This window comes from Bombina bombina, chromosome 1 (genome assembly GCF_027579735.1).
Source record: "Bombina bombina isolate aBomBom1 chromosome 1, aBomBom1.pri, whole genome shotgun sequence".
In the NCBI taxonomy this organism is placed as follows: Eukaryota; Metazoa; Chordata; class Amphibia; order Anura; family Bombinatoridae; genus Bombina; species Bombina bombina.
This window is the reverse complement of record NC_069499.1, coordinates 1,113,818,356-1,113,845,024: the sequence shown is the minus strand read 5'-3', so window position 1 is coordinate 1,113,845,024 and position 26,669 is coordinate 1,113,818,356. Positions and strand designations below refer to the sequence as shown.

General features: G+C 38.9%; 1 protein-coding gene across 1 annotated transcript in view; it reads right to left on the bottom strand.

Moving 5' to 3' along the window:
- The window catches only part of PSMB3 (proteasome 20S subunit beta 3), a 90,628-nt gene that overhangs the window by 36,542 nt on the left and 27,417 nt on the right, over positions 1-26,669 (bottom strand). The window contains exon 3 of the mRNA XM_053697832.1: positions 25,688-25,795. Within this exon, the coding sequence (XP_053553807.1) occupies positions 25,688-25,795 (108 nt within the window). The remainder of the gene's footprint in view (positions 1-25,687; positions 25,796-26,669) is intronic.

Here is a 26,669-nt window from a genome sequence, read left to right as displayed (position 1 = left end):
GAGAATAGACAAAGCAGATATCTGTCCCTTTAAGGAAATAGCTGACAATCCTTTCTCCAATCCTTCTTGGAGAAAAGACAATATTCTAGAAATCCTAATCTTACTCCATGAGTAACCCTTGGATTCACACCAACAAAGATATTTTCGCCATATCTTATGGTAGATTTTCCTAGTGACAGGCTTTCTAGCCTGAATCAGAGTATCTATAACTGACTCAGAGAAACCACGCTTTGATAGAATTAAGCGTTCAATCTCCAAGCAGTCAGACGCAGAGAAACTAGATTTGGATGCTTGAATGGACCCTGTATTAGAAGATCCTGCCTCAATGGCAGTGTCCATGGTGGAACCGATGACATATCCACTAGGTCTGCATACCAAGTCCTGCGTGGCCACGCAGGCGCTATCAGAATCACCGAAGCCTTCTCCTGCTTGATTCTGGCGACCAGACGAGGGAGAAGAGGAAACGGTGGAAAGACATAAGCCAGATTGAAGGACCAAGGCGTTGCTAGAGCATCTATCAATACCGCCTTGGGGTCCCTGGACCTGGATCCATAGAGAGGAAGTTTGGTGTTCTGACGGGACGCCATCAGATCCAATTCTGGAGTGCCCCATAGCTGAGTCAGCTGAGCAAAAACCTCCGGGTGGAGTTCCCACTCCCCCGGGTGAAAAGTCTGACTTAGAAAATCTGCTTCCCAGTTGTCCACTCCTGGGATGTGAATTGCTTAGAGATGGCAGGAGTGATCCTCCGCCCACCTGATTATTTTGGAGACTTCCTTCATCGCTAAGGAACTCTTCGTTCCCCCCTGATGATTGATGTAAGCTACAGTCGTGATGTTGTCCGACTGAAATCTGATGAATTTGGCTCAGTTTGGCTCAGTCTCAGTTCCAAAATGTTTATCGGGAGAAGAGTTTCTTCCCGAGACCATAGGCCCTGAGCTTTCAGGGAGTCCCAGACTGCACCCCAGCCTAACAGGCTGGCATCGGTCGTTACAATGATCCATTCTGGTCTGCGGAAACATGTTCCCTGAGACAGATGATCCTGAGACAACCACCAGAGAAGAGAGTCTCTGGTCCTCTGGTCCAATTGTATCTGAGGAGACAAGTCTGCGTAATCCCCATTCCACTGTTTGAGCATGCACAGTTGCAGTGGTCTGAGATGTATTCGAGCAAAAGGGACTATGTCCATTGCCGCTACCATTAATCCGATTGCCTCCATGCACTGAGCTATAGATGGCTGAGGAGTGGAATGAAGTACTCGGCAAGTAGCTAAAAGCTTTAACTTTCTGACCTCCGTCAGAAATATTTTCATTTCTACCAAATCTATTAGTGTTCCCAGGAAGGGAACCCTTGTGAGCGGGGACAGAGAACTCTTTTCGATGTTCACCTTCCACCCGTGAGACCTTAGAAAGGCCAGTACAATCTCCGTGTGAGCCTTGGCTCTGGGAAAAGACGACGCCTGAATTAGGATGTCGTCTAGATAAGGCGCTACTGCTATGCCCCGCGGTCTTAGCACCGCCAGAAGGGAACCTAGCACCTTTGTGAAAATTCTGGGAGCAGTGGCCAAACCGAAGGGAAGAGCCACGAACTGGTAATGCTTGTCCAGAAAAGCGAACCTGAGAAACTGGTGATGATCTTTGTGGATAGGGATATGTAGGTACGCATCCTTTAAATCCACGGTAGTCATATATTGACCTTCCTGGATCATTGGTAAGATCGTTCGAATGGTCTCCATCTTGAATGATGGGACTCTGAGGAATTTGTTTAGAATTTTTAGATCCAGGATTGGTCTGAAAGTTCCCTCTTTTTTGAGAAAAAGCCCGTTCCTTGTTCTGCAATTGGAACGGAACATATCACTCCCATCGTGAGTAGATTTTCTACACAGCGTAAGAACGCCTCTTTCTTTGTCTGGTCTGAAGACAGACGAGAAATGTGAAACCTTCCCCTTGGAGGGGAGTCCTTGAATTCTAGAAGATATCCCTGGGTAACAATCTCTACTGCCCAGGGATCGTAAACATCTCTTGCCCAAGCCTGAGCGGTCCCGGATCGGGGGCTACCCCTTCATGCTGTCTTGGTAGCAGCTGCAGGCTTTTTGGCCCGTTTACCCTTGTTCCAGCCCTGGTAAGGCTTCCAGTTTGCCTTGGGCTGTGAAGCGTTACCCTCTTGCTTTGCAGCTGTAGAGGCTGAAGCGGGACCGCTCCTGAAGTTACGAAAGGAACGAAAATTAGCTTTGTTTTTAGCCCTAAAGGGCTTGTCCTGAGGGAGAGCATGGCCCTTTCCCCCGGTGATTTCTGAAATAATCTTTCAATTCTGGCCGAAAGGGTCTTTCCTTTGAAAGGGATATTTAATAATTTGGATTTAGACGACGCATCGGCCGACCATGACTTGAGCCAAAGCGCTCTACGCGCCACAATGGCGAAACCTGAATTTTTTACCGCTAACTTAGCTAATTGCAACGCGGCATCTGTGATAAAAGAATTAGCCAGCTTTAGAGCCTTAATTCTATCCATAATTTCGTCATATGAGGTCTCCATCTGGAGCGACTCCTCCAGCGCCTCAAACCAGAAAGCCGCTGCAGTAGTTACCGGAATAATGCAGGCAATAGGTTGGAGAAGGAAACCTTGTTAAACAAAAATTTTCTTAAGTAAACCTTCTAACTTTTTATCCATAGGATCTTTAAAAGCATAACTGTCTTCAATTGGTATGGTTGTGCGCTTAGCAAGTGTAGAAACAGCCCCCTCTACCTTAGGGACCGTCTGCCATGAGTCCCGTCTGGGGTCAGTTATGGGGAACATTTTCTTAAAAATAGGGGGGGGGGACAAAAGGGACACCTGGTCTATCCCACTCCCTAGTAAAAATATCCGCAACCCTTTTAGGGATCGGAAACCCATCAGTGTATACAGGGACCTCTAGGTACTTGTCCATTTTACACAATTTCTCTGGGACCACCATAGGATGAAAATCATCCAGAGTGGCTAATACCTCCCTAAGCAATACGCGGAGGTGTTCCAGTTTAAATTTAAACGCTAATGAATCTGATTCTGCCCGCTGAGAAACCTTTCCTGAGTCAGAAATTTCTCCTTCAGACATCAAATCCCTCACCGCCACTTCAGAGTGTTGTGAGGGTACATCAGATAAACCTCCCAAAGCTTCTGACTGCTCATAATCTGTTCTTAAAACAGAGCTATCACGCTTTGTAGGAAAAACTGGCAGTTTGGATAGAAATGTCGCAAGGGAATTATCCATGACTGTCGCTAATTCTTGTAATGTAATAGGGGCCAATGCACTAGAGGTACTAGGCATCGCTTGCACGGACGTAACTGGTGGCGACACATGGGGAGAGGAAGGCGGACTATCCTCATTACCTTCCGTCAAAGAATCATCTAGGGCTACATTTTTAAGTGACACAATATGATCTTTAAAGTGTATAGACACATTAGTGCACTTGGAACACAATTTTAGAGGGGGTTCCACCATGGCTTCTGAACACATAGAGCAAGGCCTTTCCTTAGTGTCAGACATGTTTAACAGACTATTATTATACACAAGCAGGCTTGAAAACACTTTATTCAAATAAAAATTTCAATTTGAAAAAAAAAACGTTACTGTGCCTTTGAGAAATAAAAAGTGCACACAATTTTACAAAACCGTGAAAAATGAACCAATCTCTTTGAAATTTTCACCGTATGAGCCTAAGGCTTTGATATGATTGCACAGCCCAATCAACCCCTTAATGCCCAAACCGGAGCAGCCTAAAGCCAGCAACCGGTTTATAAACTACAGCACCTTGCCACAGCTTACTGCCGTGGCCCTACCTGCCCTTAGGGATTAGTTTTGGAGAAAACAAGCTTCTTTGAAGTCCTCAAACAATCTCTGGACCCTCCATGTGAAGCAGCATGAACTGTCTGTTAATACTAACCGCGCAACTGAGGCGCAAAATTAGGCCCCCTCCCCCTCCACTCCGGAGTTGTGGGGCCTTCAAAATCATAATTAGGTGACTAAGCCATATGCCATGTGGAAAATAACCCCATAATAAACACACAAAAGTGCTTAAAAAGTGTCTACAACGAGTATTTACTCCAATAAATAATCAATTGCCCTGTAACAGTGTCCACCAGTCTATTGAGCCCTGTTAAGTAAGCCTTCAATTCTATACTGAGTCTCAGAACATAGCTTACCTTCCCCTCATGGGGATTCTTGTCAGTCTTCTAGCATTAACTAAATCTTGTCTAGAAAAAGATGACTGAACATACCTTATTGCAGTTAAGCCTGCAAACTGTTCCCCCCAACTGAAGTTTTCTGGTACTCCTCAGTCCTGTGTGGGAACAGCAGTGGATTTTAGTTACAACATGCTAAAATCATTTTCCTCTCAGCAGAATTCTTCATCACATTTCTGCTACAGAGTAAATAGTACAAACCGGCACTATTTAAAAATAAACTCTTGATTGAAGATATAAAACTACAAATCTAACACCACATTCACTTTACCCTCCCGTAGAGAGGCCCTGCTGCCAGAGCCGGCACAGAGAATGACTGGGGGGCGGAGCTAGGGGGGGAGCTATATGGACAGCTCTGCTGTGTGCACTCTTTGCCACTTCCTGTAGGGAATGAGAATATCCCACAAGTAAAGGATGAAGCCGTGGACTGGATACACCTTGCAAGAGAAAATATGGTTTTGTGTCCCTTTAATTGCGAAATTAGAATTGCACCTTTCTGACCAAACCTCAGGAATCCCAAAGAGTCTCTCCTACAAAGACTGGATGTAGTAAAAACTGAATTATAAGAGGATTGGCTTAATTTTCATCTGACTGTGCGACTAAAGACCATATTAGTATGCAAAAACAATTGAGTGCGCTGGAATGAGAAATGTTAACCCTTATTGCCAATCCTAAATGCTGATCCTTTCTCAAAAACAGTTAACAAGACTGCTACAATACACTTCCTGGATAAAGCCCTATCAAAAGGGCAAAATGCATTGATAAATTGTGGGATTGCAAAGATTGGGATACAAGATATAATGATTGGCGTTGTCCGATACTCCACAACTGATCAATGACACCAAGGAGGAAACCCCATTGATGCTTGCAGTTAGCAGGCTGTGTGGAACGGTCACAAGTGAACCCGGCAAAGGTGAAAAAGCAAGGAGTACTCTGGAGTAAAGGTACCGGGGGAAAAGCAATAACACCAGGATTATTTAGTGAATGAGAAAACAGGCACATTTTACTAAATTAACCTCTTCACTTCCAGGAATTTCAGAGAAAAACTTGCCCAAAATATTGGAGAATTTTTAGCATTTTTGCCATCACTCCATTTAAACAGAAAAAGAGCCTTTTTTTATTATTTACCTGTCAAAACTATATATATTTTATTTATTTTTTTTTTTTTTTTTTTTTAAATAGACAACCCAAGGTATTGATCTAGGCCCATTTTGGTATATTTCATGCCACCGCCAAATGCGATTATATTAAAAATGAACTAACTATGGGTTTCTTACTTACATTATTTACATACTCCTTGTGCAATCATGACACAAATTACTGTAAAAGCTTCTCTGTGATCCCCTTTATTCAGATTCAGGCATGCATGGCTTTTCCATAGGTTTTTAGAAATTAGAATGCTGCCAATTCCAGCTGCTCACCACACTAATATTCCCACCTGACACCTCTCACCCCTGATTCCTCCCAAACAGCTCTCTTCTTTCCCTCATCCCCCACTGGTCACCACCATCTTAGGTAATGGCAGGCAGTCTGCCAATATGCAGTTTAGGTTTTTTTATTCTTATTTATTATATTTTTTTTTCTGCAGTGTAGTGATCCTCATTAACCCTCCCACCTCCCTGATCACTCCCCCAAAATACTCACTTACCCTCCCCTCCCACTAATTGTGGCCAACTTTACTACTGGCATACCTATACATAAACCATTTTTTCCGTGTAGTGGTCACCCCACCTCACCCCCTCCAGCGATCCTTAGCTAGGGCCCCCCAAAAAAAATTTCCTGTAGTGTAGCTGCCCATCCCTACCTCTCCATTTTTTTGGGTAGTGCAGGGCCATCCCACTCCCTCCTCCATATCGCTGCTGCACCACTCGCCTCCCGCTTTCCCTCCCACATCTCCCGCCAGCACCAACAGATGATTGTTACAGACAGTGACACACCTAATCTAGCATCTGGTGCTCAGGTTCCATATTCAGGCAGATGCCTGGAGCTCAGGAACTCCAGCTTTAACTTTACAGCAGAGACTGCTGAAGCTTCCTGCAGCTGAAACGTATATATACACATTATATGGTACGATAGGCAAAGTACCGCATGACGTATATATACACGTCCATCTGGGTTAAGGAGTTAAAGGGACAGTAAAGTCAAAATTAAACTTTCATGATTCCGATAGAGCATACGATTTTAAACAACTTTCCAATTTACTTCTATTATCACATTTGAATCTTTCTCTTGGTATCTTTTATTGAAGAGTAAAACTAGGTAGGCTCAGAGCTCAGCGGGGTGCACATGTCTTTAGTACTCTATGGCAGCAGTGCTTTGCAACATCATTTGTAGCTTTGTTATACAATGTTGCAAAACACTGCTCTCATAGAATACTAAAGACACATGCACACAAAGATTTCAATCAATGTATGTAACTGAATAACAAAATAATTTTTGATGACCGAGTCCCTTTAATAGAAATCACTGGAATATTTATTCGGGATTCTAAAAGGATTTTACCTTGTATTTCTTTTTTTTAACTTAATTTGTTCATTACTTCATGTGACAGCCCTACAAGAGGGCTGTGGTCTCTACAGAAAGACACCAAAGGAGTAGCTTTTTCTTTGATGTGGTTTCTCGGATACACCTGCTCTAGCTGCAGTCAGTTAATATGGCCTATGCTCAGTAGAGAACTTTTGTTGCAGAAATAATGGGACAGTAGAACTTAAGTTTGGTGATGTCAGCTTTCTTATCTCACTATAAAGATAGTGGCTACTCTGAGAATTGTTTATTTAGCAAAAAAAAAAAAAAGTAAGTTTGCTGTTTTGAAGACTTTGGTTTAACAAAGGAGCATTGTTAACATCACTTTAACCCCTTAATGACCACAGCACTTTTCCATTTTCTGTCCGTTTGGGACCAAGGCTATTTTTACATTTCTGCGGTGTTTGTGTTTAGCTGTAATTTTCCTCTTACTCATTTACTGTACCCACACATATTATATACCGTTTTTCTCGCCATTAAATGGACTTTCTAAAGATACCATTATTTTCATCATATCTTATCATTTACTATAAAAAAAAATATAAAATATGAGGAAAAAATTGAAAAAAACACACTTTTTCTAACTATGACCCCCAAAATCTGTTACACATCTACAACTACCAAAAAACACTCGTGCTAAATAGTTTCTAAATTTTGTCCTGAGTTTAGAAATACCCAATGTTTACATGTTCTTTGCTTTTTTTGTAAGTTATAGGGCCATAAATACAATTAGCACTTTGCTATTTCCAAACCATTATTTTTCAAAATTAGCGCTAGTTACATTAGAACACTAATATCTTTCAGGAATCTCTGAATATCCATTGACATGTATATATTTTTTTTTAGTAGACATCCCAAAGTATTCATCTAGGCCCATTTTGGTATATTTCATGCCACCATTTCACCGCCAAATGCGATTAAATACAAAAAATCGTTCACTTTTTTACTAATTTTTTCACAAACTTTTGGTTTCTCACTGAAATTATTTACAAACAGCTTGTGTAATTATGGCACAAATGGTTGTAAATGCTTCTCTGGGATCCCCTTTGTTCAGAAATAGCAGACATATATGGCTTTGGCGTTGCTTTTTGGTAATTAGAAGGCCGCCAAATGCCGCTGCATTTCACACGTGTATTATGGCTAGCAGTGAAGGGGTTAATTATGTAGCCTGTAGGGAGCTTGCAGGGTTAATTTTAGCTTTAGTGTAGAGCTCAGCCTCCCACCTGAAACATGAGACCCCCTGATCCCTCCCAAACAGCTCTCTTCCCTCCCCCACAATTGTCCCCGCCATCTTAAGTACTGGCAGAAACTCTGCCAGTACTAAAATAAAAGCTATATTTGGGCTTTTTTTGTGTTTTTTTTAGCATATTTACATATGCTGCTGTGTAGGATCCCCCCCTTAGCTCCCAGCCTCACTGATCCCCCACCAAACAGCTCTCTAACCCTCCCCCTCTGCCTTAATGGGCGCCATCTTGGGTACTGGCAGCTGTCTGCCAGTACCCAGTGTAGTAAAAAAAATGTGCCTTTTTATTTTTTTAAATGACCTTTTCTAGTGTAGCTTCCCCCCCCCAAGATCAACCCCCCACCCCTTCCAGGTCCCTTAGCTGTTTATTTACAGCTTTAAAAACTTATTTTTTTTTTTACTTTTCCCAGTTTATTTTTCTGTAGTGCAGCGGTTCGCTCCCGCCCCGTGCACGCGCCCGCCCGCCGCCCCCGTGCGCGCTCCCGCCCATCCCGCCCCCGATCCCGCCCCCCCTCCACTCCATTCGGCACATCGATGGCCGACCACCCGCCTCCCAGACTTGCTCCCACCCACCAACGATACCGGCCACCGATGTCCGGTGCAGAGAGAGCCACAGAGTGGCTCTCTCTGCATCGGATGGCCAAGGGGGGTTATTGCAGGATGCCTCGATATCGAGGCATCACTGCAATAACCGGAAAGCAGCTGGAAGCGTGCAGGATCGTTTCCAGCTGCTTTCCAGACCAAGGACGTACGCCACACGTCCTCGGTCATTAACTGTCTTTTTTTTGAGGACGTGTGGCGTACGTCCTTGGTCATTAAGGGGTTAAGGTTACAGATACTGTTTATTAGATCTGTGCCTTTATCATATCCTAGAAAAGAATGAAGCTACAGTTTTGTACTGAATTTGTGGACACCCTTTGCATACATTCTAGCAATTTGGATTTCAGATGACTGCATTTCAGTTTGAACGGTAGCTTTCTTCTACACATGTATCAGCAAAATTGCTTCTGCTCAGGGCATACATGGTGTAGGTGACGAGTTGATACATACATGGCACTGCCAGCTCTCTGAGTGGTGTGGTGCTTCAGTAATTGTGCAGAGGGCACGTACATTTGGTGAAGCACAGATGTGCAAGTTAGGGTCACCTGGCTAACTCCCGTCACAGGAATGTTTGTAACCATCTGTATAGGATCCATCAGCTTGCTGAAGTTTGACCCAGTAGGACTGTATCAAATGGTCATTAGCATTGCAATGTGCAAGGTAGTGAAACGTTAAAAAAGTGTTTATTCTCTTACCCACATAAGTCATACTCCCGCATTGATTACATTTTCATTGACCAACTTTCCTACAGCTTAGTAACGGATTCAGACATCCAACACATTAGCTGGTCTGACCATGCAGCCATAAGCGTAGATCTAAAAGGGATGGGTAAACCGCTCTCCCCATATGTGTGGAGGTTAGACGAAACACTTCTTAAAAAACCTTTGATTCTGAACAAAACCACACTAGCTTTACAAGAATTCTTTAGCCTTAACCCTCCACACCTAACCTCCCCTTCTACCAACTGGGAAGCACACAAGGCTGTGATGAGGGGAGAACTTATCAAACATAAATCTATCTTGCGTAAACAATATTTGACGGCTTATAACGCCGCAATAAATACCCTACATAAGATTGAATCTATACATAAAGCAAATCCTCGGGATCTCAACATTAGTAAACAATTGCAAACAGCCAGAAATGACTTGAATCACATATTATATAAAGAAGCACAAGACAAAGCATTTTATCTTAAAAAAATGTATTATGCAGAATCAAATAGAACAGGTACCCTCCTGGCGAGACTGTTGCGAACAAAACGAACCAACTCCTATATACATAAGATACAGAATACTGATGGAAACTACTCTCAAGAATCTGTTAAGATAGCTGACACTTTCAAAATGTATTACCAAAACTTATACAACCTTCCTCCCCCGACTTCGACGGACACACCTAATGCAATTACTACATATCTAAACGAAATAGATCTCCCCACAATTCCAACAGAATTATCAAAACAATTGGAAGACCCCATCACTCAGCAAGAAGTGCTGGCGGTGATTAAAAATCTACCATCTCACAAAAGTCCTGGGCCAGATGGATTTTCCAACGCCTATTATAAACAGTTTAAACATATCCTTGCACCACACCTTACTACCATGTTCCAAGCAATAGATGACGACACAAAGTGGCCTACACACGTCTTGGAGGCACATATATCTGTTCTTCCAAAGCCAGGGAAGGACAACACGAAGGTGGAGAACTATAGACCCATCTCCCTACTTAACACTGACCTTAAAATATACACGAAGGTGTTAGCCAACAGACTGAATTCAGTACTCCCCAAGTTAATACACGTAGACCAATCAGGGTTTGTCCCGGGTCGCGAGGCACGGGATAATACCATCAGTACCCTACACCTCATTGAACATGTGAATAGGACGGGGGAGCCCACAGTTCTTATTTCAACAGATGCTGAAAAAGCGTTTGATCGCTTAGACTGGGGGTTCCTTAAAGCCTGTCTGTCCAGATTTGGTTTTGGCCACAAAATGGTTGAGAGAATTTTTAGTGTCTACAACAGCCCTTCAGCAAGGGTTAGGGTTAACGGTATTCTTTCTAATACTTTCCAAATCCATAACGGTACGAGACAGGGGTGCCCCTTGTCTCCACTCCTGTTCACACTGTCTATAGAGGCTCTAGCAGCACACATCAGAAACAATGACAATATCCAAGGACTCAAAATCGGACCAAACGAATATAAGCTTACACTATATGCTGACGATGTCCTTATATCCATGACTTCACCGGACAAATCCCTACCACACCTACTAGCTGAATTTGTCACGTTCGGTAAACTTTCTAATTTTCTAATAAACCCTCAGAAGTCCGAAATCCTCAATATTAATTTGGCCAGTGATCTATTTAAGAAGTTGAAAGACGTATGCCCGTATAAACTTCAACATTGTAAGCTTAAATATTTAGGTATTGACCTAACACCAAAGTCCAACATGCTCTTTCAACACAACTATATCCCTCTGCTAAATAGGTTAAAAAATGATTTTCGGCTCTGGCAAGACAAACCTTTGTCCTGGTGGGGTAGAATTCAGGCCATCAAAATGACCACGCTCCCACAGATTTTATCCATACTCCAAACAGTTCCTATACACCTTAATAAATCGTTTTTATCACAACTACAGGCAGAAATTAATGCATTTATTTGGGGAAAAGTTAGACCACGGATAAACAAAGCCACCATGCACAGACCTCTAGGTAAAGGGGGTATAGGGGTACCGAACATAGAAAGATACTACAACGCTGTGACGCTCCAACGTGTTTTGAATTGGCACGGTAAAATCGAAAACAAAGCATGGCCCACAATTGACTCCCATCTGTTACAGGCAACATCGTTAGGGGCTCTATGCTGGGTTTCACATCACATAAGACCACAGTTAGCTAGAACCTCCTTACTATATACACATATTTTCGACAGCTGGGATACCTTAAGAGATTCTAAAATAGGCATTTCATCTGAGGTATCGCCTCTTTCACCTATATCATATAACGCAGAATTTCTAGGTGGAATAGAACCTAAAACAAATACCCAAGGCGATCTGGGATATACGATCCCGTTCGTTAAATTGACCATTAACGGTAGATTGAGACATAGACATGAAATGGGGGAGATAGCAGGTGGAAACTACTCTTCATGGCTAAAACATGAGCAATTGCGCCATTTAGTTCACAATTCTAAACACAAGTCAGAATTACTTAGACCCCCTACAAGATTTGAAAAATTATGCTTATTGGAGGTACCTATGTCAGGAACTTTATCTTTAACCAAGCAACTACTAGAGGACACCATAACTAAGGCACTTCCACCTTACACTTTAAGTTGGCAGAGAGAACTGGAGATTTCCATTTCAGAGGAAGATTGGGAGAACATATTCCATAATACCCATAAGTCATCAGCTTCACCAAAGACACTAGAACTGAACCACAAAATACTGACTAGATGGTACATGACCCCTAATCGTTTAAAACATATTTACTCTAGCGCAGACGACAGATGTTGGAGGGGATGTAACATGAAAGGTAACATGTCCCACATATGGTGGCAATGTGACAGGCTTAGACCACTTTGGACACAGATTGAGAAGGACTTTCAAATAATAATAGGAGACGCTTTTGTACTGTCCCCTTTGACCGCAATTCTAAATTATAAACCAAAAAACATTTGCAAAATTCGATGGAACCTATTGTTGATAGGACTTAATAGCGCCAGGAATTTGATAGCTAGAAATTGGAAGTCTTCTCGGATCCCCTCTAGGAATGACTGGATACAAAACACAACTACCTTGCTGTCCCACGAGGAATATGTCTATTATAGACGAGGAACCCTGACTAGATTTTATGATATCAAATTTTATTGGGACTCTTTCTTAGGTACTACAGATAAATGACTCACACACAATAGATGTTTCCAGTAAGGAGTCCTTTTCTTCCTATCACCCTTGGTTCTTACCCTCTCCCAATATATATCATCCTCCTCTATCCCCTTCTATCGCATTTTCCCCTTCAGTCTCTTCTTACTCAGCTTTATATAAATGTCATAACTTTGGTTTACTCTACGGCAAATACTTGAGACAATTGTATGATTATATATATCAAGACAGTGATGTTAATGAATGCCTTTTTCTTTTTTGCTCTTTATTTTTGTTTTGTTTTTCCTTTTTGTTTTGGTTTTTGTTTAGGGTTTTTTCTTTTCCTCCTGTTATGATGTGTTCTGACGGTATGACTTGTAATACCGATATGTTGGTTTGGACACTTAAAAATGGCTATACCCTTGTTTGTGTAATAGGGCCATGATTGTTTTCAATTCAAACTAAGATGGATATGTAGCCCTATATATTGTTCTAAAGTAACATGTTGTATATGTATTTATTTATGTTTCCAAAATTTTACCTACCGTTGTATGTTATGAAAATCTCAATAAAAATTATTATTTAAAAAAAAAAAAATAATCAGGGTTTTGATCAGCTGACATGGGCTGTATCCCCAGAGCAGACTGTGTACAAAACTTACTAGCGACAGACCACAAATTGGCTAATATATTTGGCGCTCAACACCACTAAAAGTAACATCAATTTGTGAACTCTCTCTGTCTCTCTTTGGAGATTTCTATTTACTTTGTACCCTTTGTTTACCATACAATACAATTTCTGAAACACTAATGGCTAATGCATAATAATGGGGGGGTATAGATATAAAAACACAGTAGACCCCTTAAAGGGACAGTAAACACTTTGCAATTGTAATATAAAGTGTCTCATGCATAACAGCTTTGTATATACTTTCATTATTTATGTTCCCCCTTTTGATGTTAAAAAAAAAAAAAAAAAAAAAAAAAAAAGTGTTTATTAACAAAAACACGAAGTATCAAGCAACGAGTTTCTCAGTAAAACACTGTTTCATCAGGATTTATTTGAGGTGTATATTTGGCTGTTTTACACTATGAGGCAGTGATGTGCAGTCACTAGAGGCAGGTGAGGCAGTGCTTCACCTCTCATATGGGCAAAAATATATATTTTTTTATTGGCTTTAAAAAAAATATATAAAATTGTATTGTTTTTTTTCCCCAGCATTTTTTTTTCACAGCTACATGTTGTGCAATGGAGAGGCACAAGCAGGTCTGCCCACCATTACACATCATGCTGCGCCACCTACTGGATGAAAGTGGTTAAGATCATTGCATGGCCCATTAACTGTTTATTTGAGGCAGTCCTATTTGGGCTGAACCAATCCAGTGAGAGGCATTAGTAAGTGGAACTTAGGGTTGGGGCTGGATGTTAAATCATATAAAACAAAACAAAAACGGAAAAAAACAACTTTCATATATTTTGTTGCTGTCCTGTGAACCTGCTAGCTTTGCTAAAGTGAAAAAGAGAGTTCTGTTCTTCCCCTCTAAGTGCAGTGTAACGTGCCACTGTCACTTCCTGAATCCTTATACAGAGCAGGAAGAGAGGCAGAGAGAGCAGTGTTTCAGCCACATCTTATTAAAGTAAGATTTTACTGAAAGGGATTCTGTTAGTGAAAATTATAATTTAATGAATGTGGTTTAGTGTTTTTTTACTCTTTTACAGCAAAGGATCGTTTTTGTATTTTGTTTACTTAAACTTTACACCCACTAACTTAGCAGCTTGCCTCTGTACTTCACACTAAAATATAGTCTCATTTTCTGAACTCTCTATAGCTCTGCTGTTTTATTACTTAAAATGCAGAGGTCCCTCTCCCCCCCCCCCCCTTGTGTGTGTGTGTGTCTCTCTCTCTCTATCTATCCATCTCTCTCCTTATGTGTTGTTCTCCCCCATTGTCTCTTTCTCTCTCTGTCTCTCTTCCTCCCCCTCTGACTCTCTCATCCCTTATGTGTCTCTCTAACCCTCTGTGTGTAATTGTGTGTCTCTCTCTAAACCTCTGTGTGTAATTGTGTCTCTCTCTCTCTCTCTCTCTAACCCTCTGTGTATGATTGTGTCTCTTTCTCTTTCTAACCCTGTGTGTGTTTGTATCTCTCTTTCTCTCTCTCTCTAACCCTCTGTGTGTGATTGTGTCTCTCTCTTTCTCTCTCTCTCTAACCCTCTGTGTGTGATTGTGCCTCTCTCTTTCTCTCTCTCTCTCTCTAACCCTCTGTGTGTGATTGTGCCTCTCTCTCTCTTTCTCTCTCTCTAACCCTCTGTGTGTAATTGTGTCTCTCTCTCTAAACCTCTGTGTGTAATTGTGTCTCTCTCTCTCTCTCTCTCTAACCCTCTGTGTATGATTGTGTCTCTTTCTCTTTCTAACCCTGTGTGTGTTTGTATCTCTCTTTCTCTCTCTCTCTCTCTCTCTCTCTCTCTAACCCTCTGTGTGTGATTGTGTCTCTCTCTTTCTCTCTCTCTCTAACCCTCTGTGTGTGATTGTGCCTCTCTCTTTCTCTCTCTCTCTCTCTAACCCTCTGTGTGTGATTGTGCCTCTCTCTCTCTTTCTCTCTCTCTAACCCTCTGTGTGTGATTGTGTCTCTCTCTTTCTCTCTCTCTCTCTCTAACCCTCTGTGTATGATTGTGTCTCTCTCTTTCTTTCTCTCTCTCTCTCTAACCCTCTGTGTGTGATTGTGTCTCTCTCTAACCCTCTGTGTGTGTTTGTGTCTCTCTCTCTCTTTCTCTCTCTCTCTCTCTAACCCTCTGTGTGTGATTGTGTGTGTCTCTCTCTCTCTAACCCTCTGTTTGTGATTGTGTGTTTCTCTCTCTCTTTCTCTCTCTAACCCTTTGTGTGTGATTGTGTCTCTCTCTAACCCTCTGTGTGTGATTGTGTGTGTCTCTCTCTCTCTGTGTTTGTCTCTCTCTCTCTGTGTTTGTCTCTCTCTCTCTAACCCTCTGTGTGTGATTCTCTCTCTCTCTAATCCTCTGTGTGTGATTGTGTCTCTCTCTCTCTCTAACCCTCTGTGTGTGATTGTGTCTCTCTCTTTTTCTCTCTCTCTAACCCTCTGTGTATGATTGTGTCTCTTTCTCTCTCTCTCTCTCACCCTCTGTGTATGATTGTGTCTCTTTCTCTCTCTCTAACCCTCTGTGTGTGATTGTGTCTCTCTCTCTTTCTCTCTAACCCTCTGTGTGTGATTGTCTCTCTCTCTCTCTCTCTCTCTCACCCTCTGTGTGTGATTGTGTGTGTGTGTCTCTCTCTTTCTCTCTCTAACCCTCTGTGTGTGATTGTGTGTGTCTTTCTCTCTCTAACCCTCTGTGTGATTGTGTCTCTCTTTCTCTCTCTCTCTCTGTCTCTCTCTCTAACCCTCTGTGTGTGATTGTGTCTCTTTCTCTCTAACCCTCTGTGTGTAATTGTGTCTCTCTTTCTCTCTCTCTCTCTAACCCTCTGTGTATGATTGTGTGAGTCTCTCTCTCTCTAACCCTCTGTGTGTGATTGTGTCTCTCTCTCTCTTTGTCTCTAACCCTCTTTGTCTCTCTCTCCCCCCATCTCCCCCCCCCCCCCCCCGAGTGCTTTTCTGTGTTTCTGTCTACCTTTTATTTATTTAATTAATGAATTGGTAGTGCCATCTGATGGTGTGGCTTTATTTAAAGGGATGGGGTCAAGCGCCCCACCATCTTTAAATTTCTCCAGCCGCCACTGGATCAAGACATTTTTATTTTTACTGAATAATGAAAGAATCTAGAAGCAGAATTTGCAGCATTAAAGTAAAAAGTATGTTTTAAACATATTTTAATGGGCATGGATTTCTAGATCTCATAATCAGAGCAAGCATTGTGTTATCTGGCAAGAGTTTCTGTTGCAATCCTTCTAGACTAAAATCAGATGTTTACTAAGTTGACCAGTTTTACAAGACACCATTTAAAGGGACATGAAACCCATATGCAAATTTAAATAACTTTCCAATTTACATCTAATTTTCTTCATTCTTTTGATATCCTTTGTTGAAAATCATATCTAAATATGCTCAGTAGCTGCTGATTGGTGGCTGCACATAGATACCACATGTGATTGGCTCACCCATGTGCATTGCTATTTCTTCAACAAAGGATATCTAAAGAATGAAGGCATATCCTAGCCACTGCCTCACCAGCCTCTGACGTCACTGCACATCACTGCTATGAGGCGCCTTCTGTGATTTATTTAATAGGATTCTCAAGGTGGATGGCCGAAACCCGAGTAGAGCTGCCCAAACTTTTACTGCTTAGATTGGCTGCATGGATCATTACTTGGACTGGAATTATAGATTTTAAACACTTCATCATTAGAATATTACAGGTGCCCCTATTAGCACCAATTGATGTTTGTAGAACATAAGATTGAGTTTTTTTTGTTTTTTTAATATTGTCTATACTCTAACAGTCAGTTTTATGTCTAAACGAAGGTATTGAGGGATGAGCAGAGTATTTCTATAGTTAGTTAAAGGGACATTGCACACTTCAAGAAATATTACATGTAGTAAAACATTGCAATATACTTTCGTTATTTATTTTGTTCGCCTTTCCTGCAATTTAATTCTGAATATTGTGGGCTTTCCAATTCATGTTAAAGTGCATACACTGCTGTATTCTACACATTCATTGGTTGCACAATCTAGTAAGCCATTAATAACCATTCCTAATTGGCCTCAGTAGAAAAGGTCACCTAAGTTACAATATGGCGGCGACCACTGCTTTATGAATATTAACTTTATCCTTATTTTTTAATATTTAAAGGGACACTGAACCCAAATTTTTTCTTTTGCGATTCAGATAGAGCATGCAATTTTAAGCAACTTTCTAATTTACTCCTATTACCAATTTTTCTTTCTTCTCTTGGTATCTTTATTTGAAATGCAAGAATGTAAGTTTAGATGCCGGCCCATTTTTGGTGAACACACTGTGTTCTTGCTGATTGGTGGATAAATTCACCCACCAATAAACAAGTGCTTTCCATGGTTCTGAACCAAAAAAATAGCTTAGATGCCTTCTTTTTCAAATAAAGAAAGCAGGAGAACAAAGAAAAATTGATAATGGGAGTAAATTAGAAAATTGCTTAAATGTGCATGCTCTATCTGAATCATGAAAGAAAAAAATTTGGGTTCAGTGTCCCTTTATAAAGTTTAAACCACTAATATAATTTTTTAAAATACATGTGCAAATTATTCTCAGGCTAATCTTTGCTCTGAAAACATCATTCAAGCAATTATTTAGTGTTTAAATGGTGGCTCTGACTTTAGGAGATTTCTACCTTCTCCAATTGGGAGAGGAACTGCTAAAATATAAAAGTTATTTTAAGTTGATTTATTGAAAGGGCTATTTTCTTTGCTTACAGTAGTACGGAACTAACACCAACCTATTATTTTTGTTTCTGTGTAAGATTCTTTTTAACTACTAGAAACGTAAAGTGACATTGCAAACTTTGGAATCTTAATATCAAATATTTAAAAGGGACAGACAATTCCAAAATAAACTTTCATGATTCAGATAGGGCATGTAATTTTAAACAACTTCCCATTTTACTTTTATCACCAATTTTGCTTTGTTCTCTTGACTTTCTTAGTTGAAAGCTAAACCTAGGAGGTTCATATGCTAATTTCTTAGACCTTGAAGGCCGCCTCTAATCTAAATGCATTGACAGTTTTTCACCACTAGAGGGCGTTAGTTCATGTGTTTCATATAGATAACATTGAGCTCATGCATGTGAATTTACCAAGGAATGAGCACTGATTGGCTAAAATGCAAGTCTGTCAAAATAACTGAAATAAGGGGGCAGTCTGCAGAGGTTTAGATACAAGGTAATTACAGAGGTAAAATATGTATCATAACTGTTAGTTATGCAAAACTGGGTAATTAAAGGGACATGACACCCACATTTTTTCTTTCATGATTTAGAAAGAGAATGCAATTTTAAACATCTTTCTAATTTACTTATATTATCTAATTTGTTTTATTCTCTTGATATTATTTGCTGAAAAGCATATCTAGATATGCTCAGTAGCTGCTGATTGGTTGCTGCACATAGAAGCCTCATGTGATTGGCTCAGCATGTGCATTGCTTTTTCTTCAACTAAGGATATCTAAAAAATGAAGCAAAATAAATAATAGAAGTAAATTGTAATGTTGTTTAAATTTCTTTTCTCTATCTGAATCATGAAAGAAAGATTTGGGTTTAGTGGCACTTTAAGGGATTATCTTTTAAAACAACAACAAAAAAATCTGGTGTTGACAGTCCCTTTAAGTGTGTAGAATGTAACCTTTGTAATATACTTATTGTGTCCGCTTGTCCTGTAATTTAACTTTGAAAGAAGTTGGTATTCCACTTCTCAAAAGAAGTGCATACTGCAAACTTTACAACCCTACTATATATCTATCTATAATATGCCTCAATACAGGTGATATAATACTGCAACCCAATAAAAGTTTTGTAAACAAAATGACAATTGCTAGCCTTGTATACATCAGTAACAAGTCCGGATTGGCTCCTCCAAAGTGGCGGGGGAAGTTTAGTCATTTAAAAACAATTACAGCAAACAAGGCGTCAATCCATTTATATAGCTTTCACATTTGCTTGGTATGTTAATGTATTGCAAGGTTACACAGAAGACTTTGAATTACAATGGTGTTTTATATCCCTACACTAATAAAGAAAGAAAATTAGACGTCATTGTTTAAAGCTTGTAGGTGGGTGATAATAAAAAATATATATATATATATATATATATATATATATATATATATATAATTTCCTCCCCCCCCCCCCCCCCCAGACGTTCCAAAAATGCAGGCACTCATTGGTCTTAATAAAACATCCAAATTTATTAAGTCGTTTTAAAAAGAAAACATAACGTTTCGGCACGGCATTGTGCCTTTGTCAAATGTCAACACATGTTCAAAAATGTACAACACACACTTCAAATCATCTAACACACATTAAAAACATACCCCTTTTAAAGATCATCTGGAATTTCAAATTACCGCCACACAGCCACTTCCGTCTTCCCCATTGCGGCAATGACGTCACGTAAGCACACCTAGCGTGATGACGCATGGCACAGCGTTGCCATAGTAACGTCAACAAGCCAAAAGCGTCAGAGCGAGTATCAACCACAGCGCGACTGCGCGTAACTAGTCACCACATAGGATGGATACGTAGTCAAGGGCAACAAGCTATAAACAGCAAACAGTGGCTACGCCAGATGTACAGAAAGAACGCATTGAGCAGCATATATAGATAGTGACAATTTGTATAGACGATTGAGTGTACAGGCACAACACCCACATTGAGGACATAATTAAACCAACTATAGGGTCATATCCAGGTACACTAATATATAATAATAAGTGCAACAAGGGGCGTTAGGAGTAGTCACTATCCAAGACTAAAATTGTAATCCAGAAATAGCTGTAGGCGGCATAGGTAAAAATGGCAAATATATAGAATATCAATTATCCAATTCCAACAGCCACAACCATAGACTTATTATTATGCTCAATTGTTAGATCACAAATATGATCAAAGTGATACATACTGAGAATATCCTCGGAGTTGCTGGGAGTGGATACTGACAAATACAGAATCTAAATACAACATAAAAATTAGCAAAGCACAACCCACTTAGATATTAATAAATGTATACATCTAATGGTGTAAAAAATATATACAATACAGATTAAAGCAAGGAGTAGAAGCCAATTACTTGTTATCACAAAAAGAGGAACACCATAATTACATCATGCCTCCGTGGAATATTATAAGAAACTTTCCATACAGTGAGCATCACAATAGGAAGTAGATGATCTTTTTAAGTTCAATCAGGTTAGGCCATTGATCCACCAAAGTCAGGTAGATTTAATAAAATGGACTGAAGTCAAGTGACGTGTTCAGACCCTTTGGGGCCAGTGTGTCCAATCTATGAATCCACCTGCTCTCCAATTGCAGGAGTCTCCTGGCCCTGTCTCCCCCTCTCTGCATTGGCGGTACGTGGTCAATCAACACAGACCTGATGCTTGAGACAGAGTGTTTATATGCAACACAATGGCGTGCCACTGGTTGGTCAGACTCGCCTGATTTTAAGGCTTCACGGATGGCATGCCTATGGTTCACCATCCTGTCACGAAAGGGAGTGATCGTCTTCCCCACATACACACTGGAACATGGACATACCAGCATATAGATAACATGGTTACTCGTGCAACTTAACCGATGATTAATCTTATATCTCCTGTTCATGTGTGGGTGCTGAAAGGAATTTCCTTTAGACATGCTATTACAGGTGGTACAGTTGCCACAGGGAAAACATCCCATTTTAGATGATTTTAACCACGTCTCCTAGTGGTAATGGTTGACAGGATCGGACTTCACAAGATAGTCCCTGAGATGCCTAGCTCTGCGATTGATCAATCTGGGCGCAGGCATATTTCGGAAAGGCAATGTGGGGTCTGTCTCCACCACCGGCCAGTGTCTATAATATATATATATATATATAATTTATTTAATAGGATTTCTTCTTCTGAAAGTGCCATCTACTGCATTCAGATAACGACATTCACAAACACGTCTAGTTATTTAAGTGCTTTTCAACTTTACTTTCAGAAATGCAGTGAATACAGAAAGAAACATACAGCAGAGCTAAACATTTTTGCTTTGTAGTTCAAACAATTCATTAAACAGCTCTTGGAAAGAGTGCCTAATAATACACTTAAAGGGACAGTCAACACCAAAATTGTTATTGTTTAAAAAGATAGATAATCCCTTTATTACCCATTCCCCAGTTTTGCACAGCCAACATGGTTATATTAATATACTTTTAACCTCTGTGATTACCTTGTATCTAAGCCTCTTCTGACAGCCCCCTGATCCCATGGCTATTTATTTATTTTCTATTGACTTGCATTTAAGCCAATTAATGCTGTGTTGTGCACAATGTTATCTATATGGCTCACATGAGCTAGTAGTATCCTGTTGTGAAAAGCAAATAAAAAAAATCATGTGATAAGAGGCTGTCTGTAGTGGCTTAGAAACAGGCAGAAATTTAGAGGTTTAAAGGTTATAATATATATTAATATAACTGTGTTGGTTGTGCAAAGCTGGGGAATGGATAGTAAAGGCATTATCTATCTTTTAAAACTACAATTTTGGTGTTGACTGTCCCTTTAAAGTGTACTTAAGTATGGTCAACAAAAAGTATGATTCCAGTTAAGATATATAACTAGATAGACTGTGTATTAAAGGGCAGCTGCACAAAACAGTACAGAACACAAATACTTTTAAAATAATATATTTAAAAAGGATGCAATGATAATTTAACTTGAAAGTTAAATTGTTTTACTAATTGTTCCAGGGTGGGTGTGATATAAATCATGATTTACACACTAGTGAGTAAGACTCGACTTAAATCAGGTTTTTTTTTTTATATAAAGTTTTCATTTTTAGAATAACTTCTCTGCTTATTTTTTTCAGCTGTATAAAAATGTACAGATTTAATTATATACTATTAGAAATAGGCACGTGCGTTTCTATAGAAGATTTTATAAATGAAAGAGTAAGGAATATATTCAAAAAGCAGATCTACCATATCTTACAACAGATATGAAAAATACGCTAGACCTACCGATAACAACTAAGGAAATAATAGAGATACTATCAAAAATTTTAAAGTGGGGAAAGCCCTGGTGGTTTAACTGCAAAATATTATAAAATCTTCCAGAACATAAATTACTCCACATTTATTAACGGTTTTCCAACAAATAGACTTAGGTAAACCTTTTCCATCAAATATGTTAGAAGCAAGAATCGCTGTTATACCGAAAACCAGGGAAGTTAATGGAGTCTCCTAGTGATTATAGACCTATCCTCTCTACTAAATTTGGATATAAAAATACATGGTAAAATCTTGGCTACTAGAATAAATAATTTTTTACCCTATCTTGTTCACTTAAACCAGGTGGGCTTTGTTCCAGGGAGAGAGGCACGTGATAATACTAATAAAATTTTACAGATTTTAGAATTTATAAAGAATAAGGGTATCCTGTCTGTCCTCTTAGCGATGGATGCTGAAAAAGCATTTGACCGGCTGAATTGGCAATTCTTGCGCCTTACTCTCCATCAATTTGGCTTCAGTAAACTATTTGTTGAACAAATTTTTTCTTTATATAATGCCCCTTACGCGACCGTTAAATTCAATAATTCGTTATCAGTTCCATTTAAAATAAACAATGGGACACGACAAGGGTGCCCTTTATCACCCATACTATTTGTGTTAGCAATTGAAGTTATGGCATTCAAAGTAAGGCAAAATGAAGAAATACATGGTATTAAATATAGGCGAGATTAGTTTTAAAATTTCATTGTATGCAGACGATGTTTTATTTAAACTTTCTGAACCGGCTCAATCCATCCCCGCAGTTTTAAATACACTTAAACATTATAGTAAATACTCCAATTTCTCTATAAATCAGAACGGTTGAGTTGTGGATTAGATACAATTAATTTAGACAAAATCAACTTAAAAACAACTTAAAATACGATAAAATATTTGGGGATTACAATAGCAACTAATCAAAATGAACTAGTTAAATTAAATTATGATAAATTGTTTAAAGAAACTCAAATTGAGATAAATAGGTGGAAAAATAGATACCTATCCTGGCTTGGGAGAATTCAAGCCGTAAAAATTACCATTCTGCCGAGATTGTTATATTTATTTCAGACATTACCAATTCCTTTACCAATTTCCTATGTTACTAAATTTCAATCCCTATTAAATAAATATATATGGCACGGAACTATTCCGAGAGTATCGAAAGTAACCTTGTATCTCCCTAAGGATAAGGGAGGGTTAGGGGTACCATGTTTACTGAAATATAGGAGGGCATAAATTTTACAAAGGATTATTGATTGGTGTAAGAATATAGAACAGAAAGAATGGGTACAATTGGAGCATAATTTAACACAAAGTAAACAATTAGGAGGTAAATGTTGGCTACCAATAAGAACATGGCCGAAAATAATGCAAGAATACCCTATCTTACAAGAACTGTTATGAACATGGAATATTATTCTCAAATCTGAAAAACCAATCACAACAATTCCATCCCCACTTACACCTATTATATTAGATGACTCTTTACCATTTAGTAAATATATAGGAGAAATTAATATACAAACTTTGGATGATTTGTTACCATTGTATACACTTATGAATGATAATATATTTAAGTCACAATCAGAATTAAATAATAATGGGGTGAAGATGTTTAGCCCTTGGCTTAGGTATCTTCAGCTCAAATCGTTTTTAACCACTCATCCAAAGAAACAAGATCTAATTAGACAAAGGTCCCCTTTTGAAGTAATTTGTTCAGGAAATCAATTAATAAAGGGTGCATTATCATTGATATATAAAATAATAACTACAGCCACAACCTTAGAGCTACCATCATATACCAAAGCGTGGTCACAAGAACTTGTAATACCACCTACAACGAAAGAATGGAATATAATTTTTCAACCTCATGCAAAAACTTCAATATCAGCTAGCATACAAGAGACGAAGTATAAACTACTGATGAGGTGGTATTTAACACCTAATAGGATTAAAGCAATATTTCCTAATTCCTCAGGACAATGTTGGAGAGAATGTAGAGGAAGAGGCACGTTGATACATATATGGTGGTCATGTCCAATAATAGTTAATTACTGGTCTTTAATAATTACTGAGAAATTATTACCGATACAACTCCCATTAGAACCTACAATAATTTTATTATACAAGCCTGTATTAAAATTATCACTTAAATATGACAGAGCATTGTACATATTTTTGAATCGTGCAAAGCAGATAATACCAAGATTATGAAAACAGAAAACAGCTCCAACAATAATAGAATGGCAATCGCAAATACAATATTCAATATAGATGGAAAAGTACATTATCAATTGATGGATCAGCTGGATCTATATTATAATATAAAAAATCTTTTACAAATAAAAACATAAGGAGTATATTTGTGGTACTATAACGAAATGAATTTAAAGAAAATATAAAATAGGTTATATGAATGATATTAATGAAACTCAAATGAGCCTAGAGAGAGAGAATATGAAGAATATTAATCAAAATTATATGTTGCTGAAGATGTTATAAATAGTAGCTTAAGTTTATATCCATAAGTGTTATTTTTAGGCTTTATACACACTTTGTATTTCTAGCTTGTACTATTGTTAAGGAAAATTATTTTGAGGATGGCGAAGGATCCCATGGAATTTGATGGGGTCTTTTTTGTTGACTATTATGGACTTTAATTTAAACATGAGGAAAGAATACTTAAGGGTCAAATGTATCAAATCTTATCCATTACATTTGGTGCAGTTTTACTATTTTTGTTAAACATTATTATGTTTAAATGTGGAATAAAGCCTAAAGAAGAAAAAAAAAAAAAAAAAAAAAAAGAAATAGGCATGTGCATTCGGCTGGATTTGCACATACCATAGCTAAATGCCATCAGCAGTCGCCTTCTTCCACATTTGGCAGCTAACGAAACTGAAGTAAACTAATTACCTTATCCCCTAGACACAGTTAGGACATTCCATGCCATCCTAACAGGACTGGGCATTAACGCCATAGGGTGGCAGAGGATGTCCTACGTTTTTAGGCATCCTACACCATCCCTACTCATTTTAGGTAATGGGAAATCTGACTGGGGGCGTGCCTAGCATCATAGGCTATCCCCCATGATCCGATCCAGGTCTTGAAATCACGTGAACGCATTGACCATTGCGTGATTTATTTTTGAAGCAAGTGTTTAAACACTTGCCCCACAGCATGTACGGGTTAATAATAAAAACAATAAAAAGGTTTTTCTGCAGCATTTGCCGCAAGCTAAACCCTAGTTTTGGCTCCCCTTTATTTTTGACCCCAATGATCCATTTTACCTGCTGGAGTGTATTAAATTGTTTACAAATAGCTGCTTTGCCTTTAGATTGGCATCTGAAATAGCTGATTTGTCCTGTGGTATCCTTTCCACTAACTAGTAGAAGACAACTGCAGTTCTCTAACTTTAAAATGAGGAATTCAGGTTATGAAAAACAAATCCTTTAAATGATATTATACCCAAACTAAAATTATTCTCACATTCTTTTTCCTAAGGTAAAAATGTGTTAGTAACTTAGGATCTCTTACCTCCTCTCATAAAGAAGATTAGACACCATGCTCATGAAGGTTTTTGGTTTAATTTGACGACCCTCTTTCAGCTCATAGAGGTTTAGTCTGAACTTAAGACGCTGAGATCTGCAAAATGAAAGGTAAACAAGTTAAATACTTTAAAATATGATTGTAATATCCAGAGGCTACAATATTTTTTTTTCTGCATTCAATTTTTTTTTTAAATTGTCTCCACCTTTTCATGCTTGCACTTATATACTGGTTTGGGCTATATATAGTCCAAAAGACTCTGAATCCAGTGCTCACCAAAAATAAATACATACATACATAAAAAGAATTGTACAGACTGCAGTTGGTAACTGTAAAAGTCCTGTAAATCACAAACAGGTCTCAGGTGTGCAACATTATAAAAACAATAGCAGGAAAGTTGCCTGCTTTATTTTAAAAGCAATTTAATGGATTCAAAGTTATTTATTATATTGTGCTGCTAAGAACTCTGCATGTCTTTGACAACCCCACAGGCTGAAAAACCCTTTCAGTTACATTTTCACAACTTTCACCATTATTTAAAGTAGGGCGATATACAAAGTTATCTATGTTTACACCTCGTCTTGCCAGACACTCAGATTCAAACACCATTTGTATCATATTTGATACATTAGGTTTTTAGACCTCAGCTGTAATCATATGATTAATGTTCTCCTGAAAAAACGGTTGCATAGTATCTGATGCATGCGTTTGCCCTCTGGTGGATTATCGATGCATTGCACGCATTAGAGTCCAAATACGTAATCAAAATTGACAGTCGACACGTTTTCAAAAAATTCCTATCCAAAATAAATAATAAAACTGTGATAATATGTAAGATGTTAAAAGGTTCCTGTTGGGGGAGGGGGGGAGAACTAATTTATTTCAAATGTTCTAAAAACACAAAAAAAAAAAACACACCCACTCTGGGATGAAAAAACCCCCATTAAAGCATAGTGTATCAAATATGATA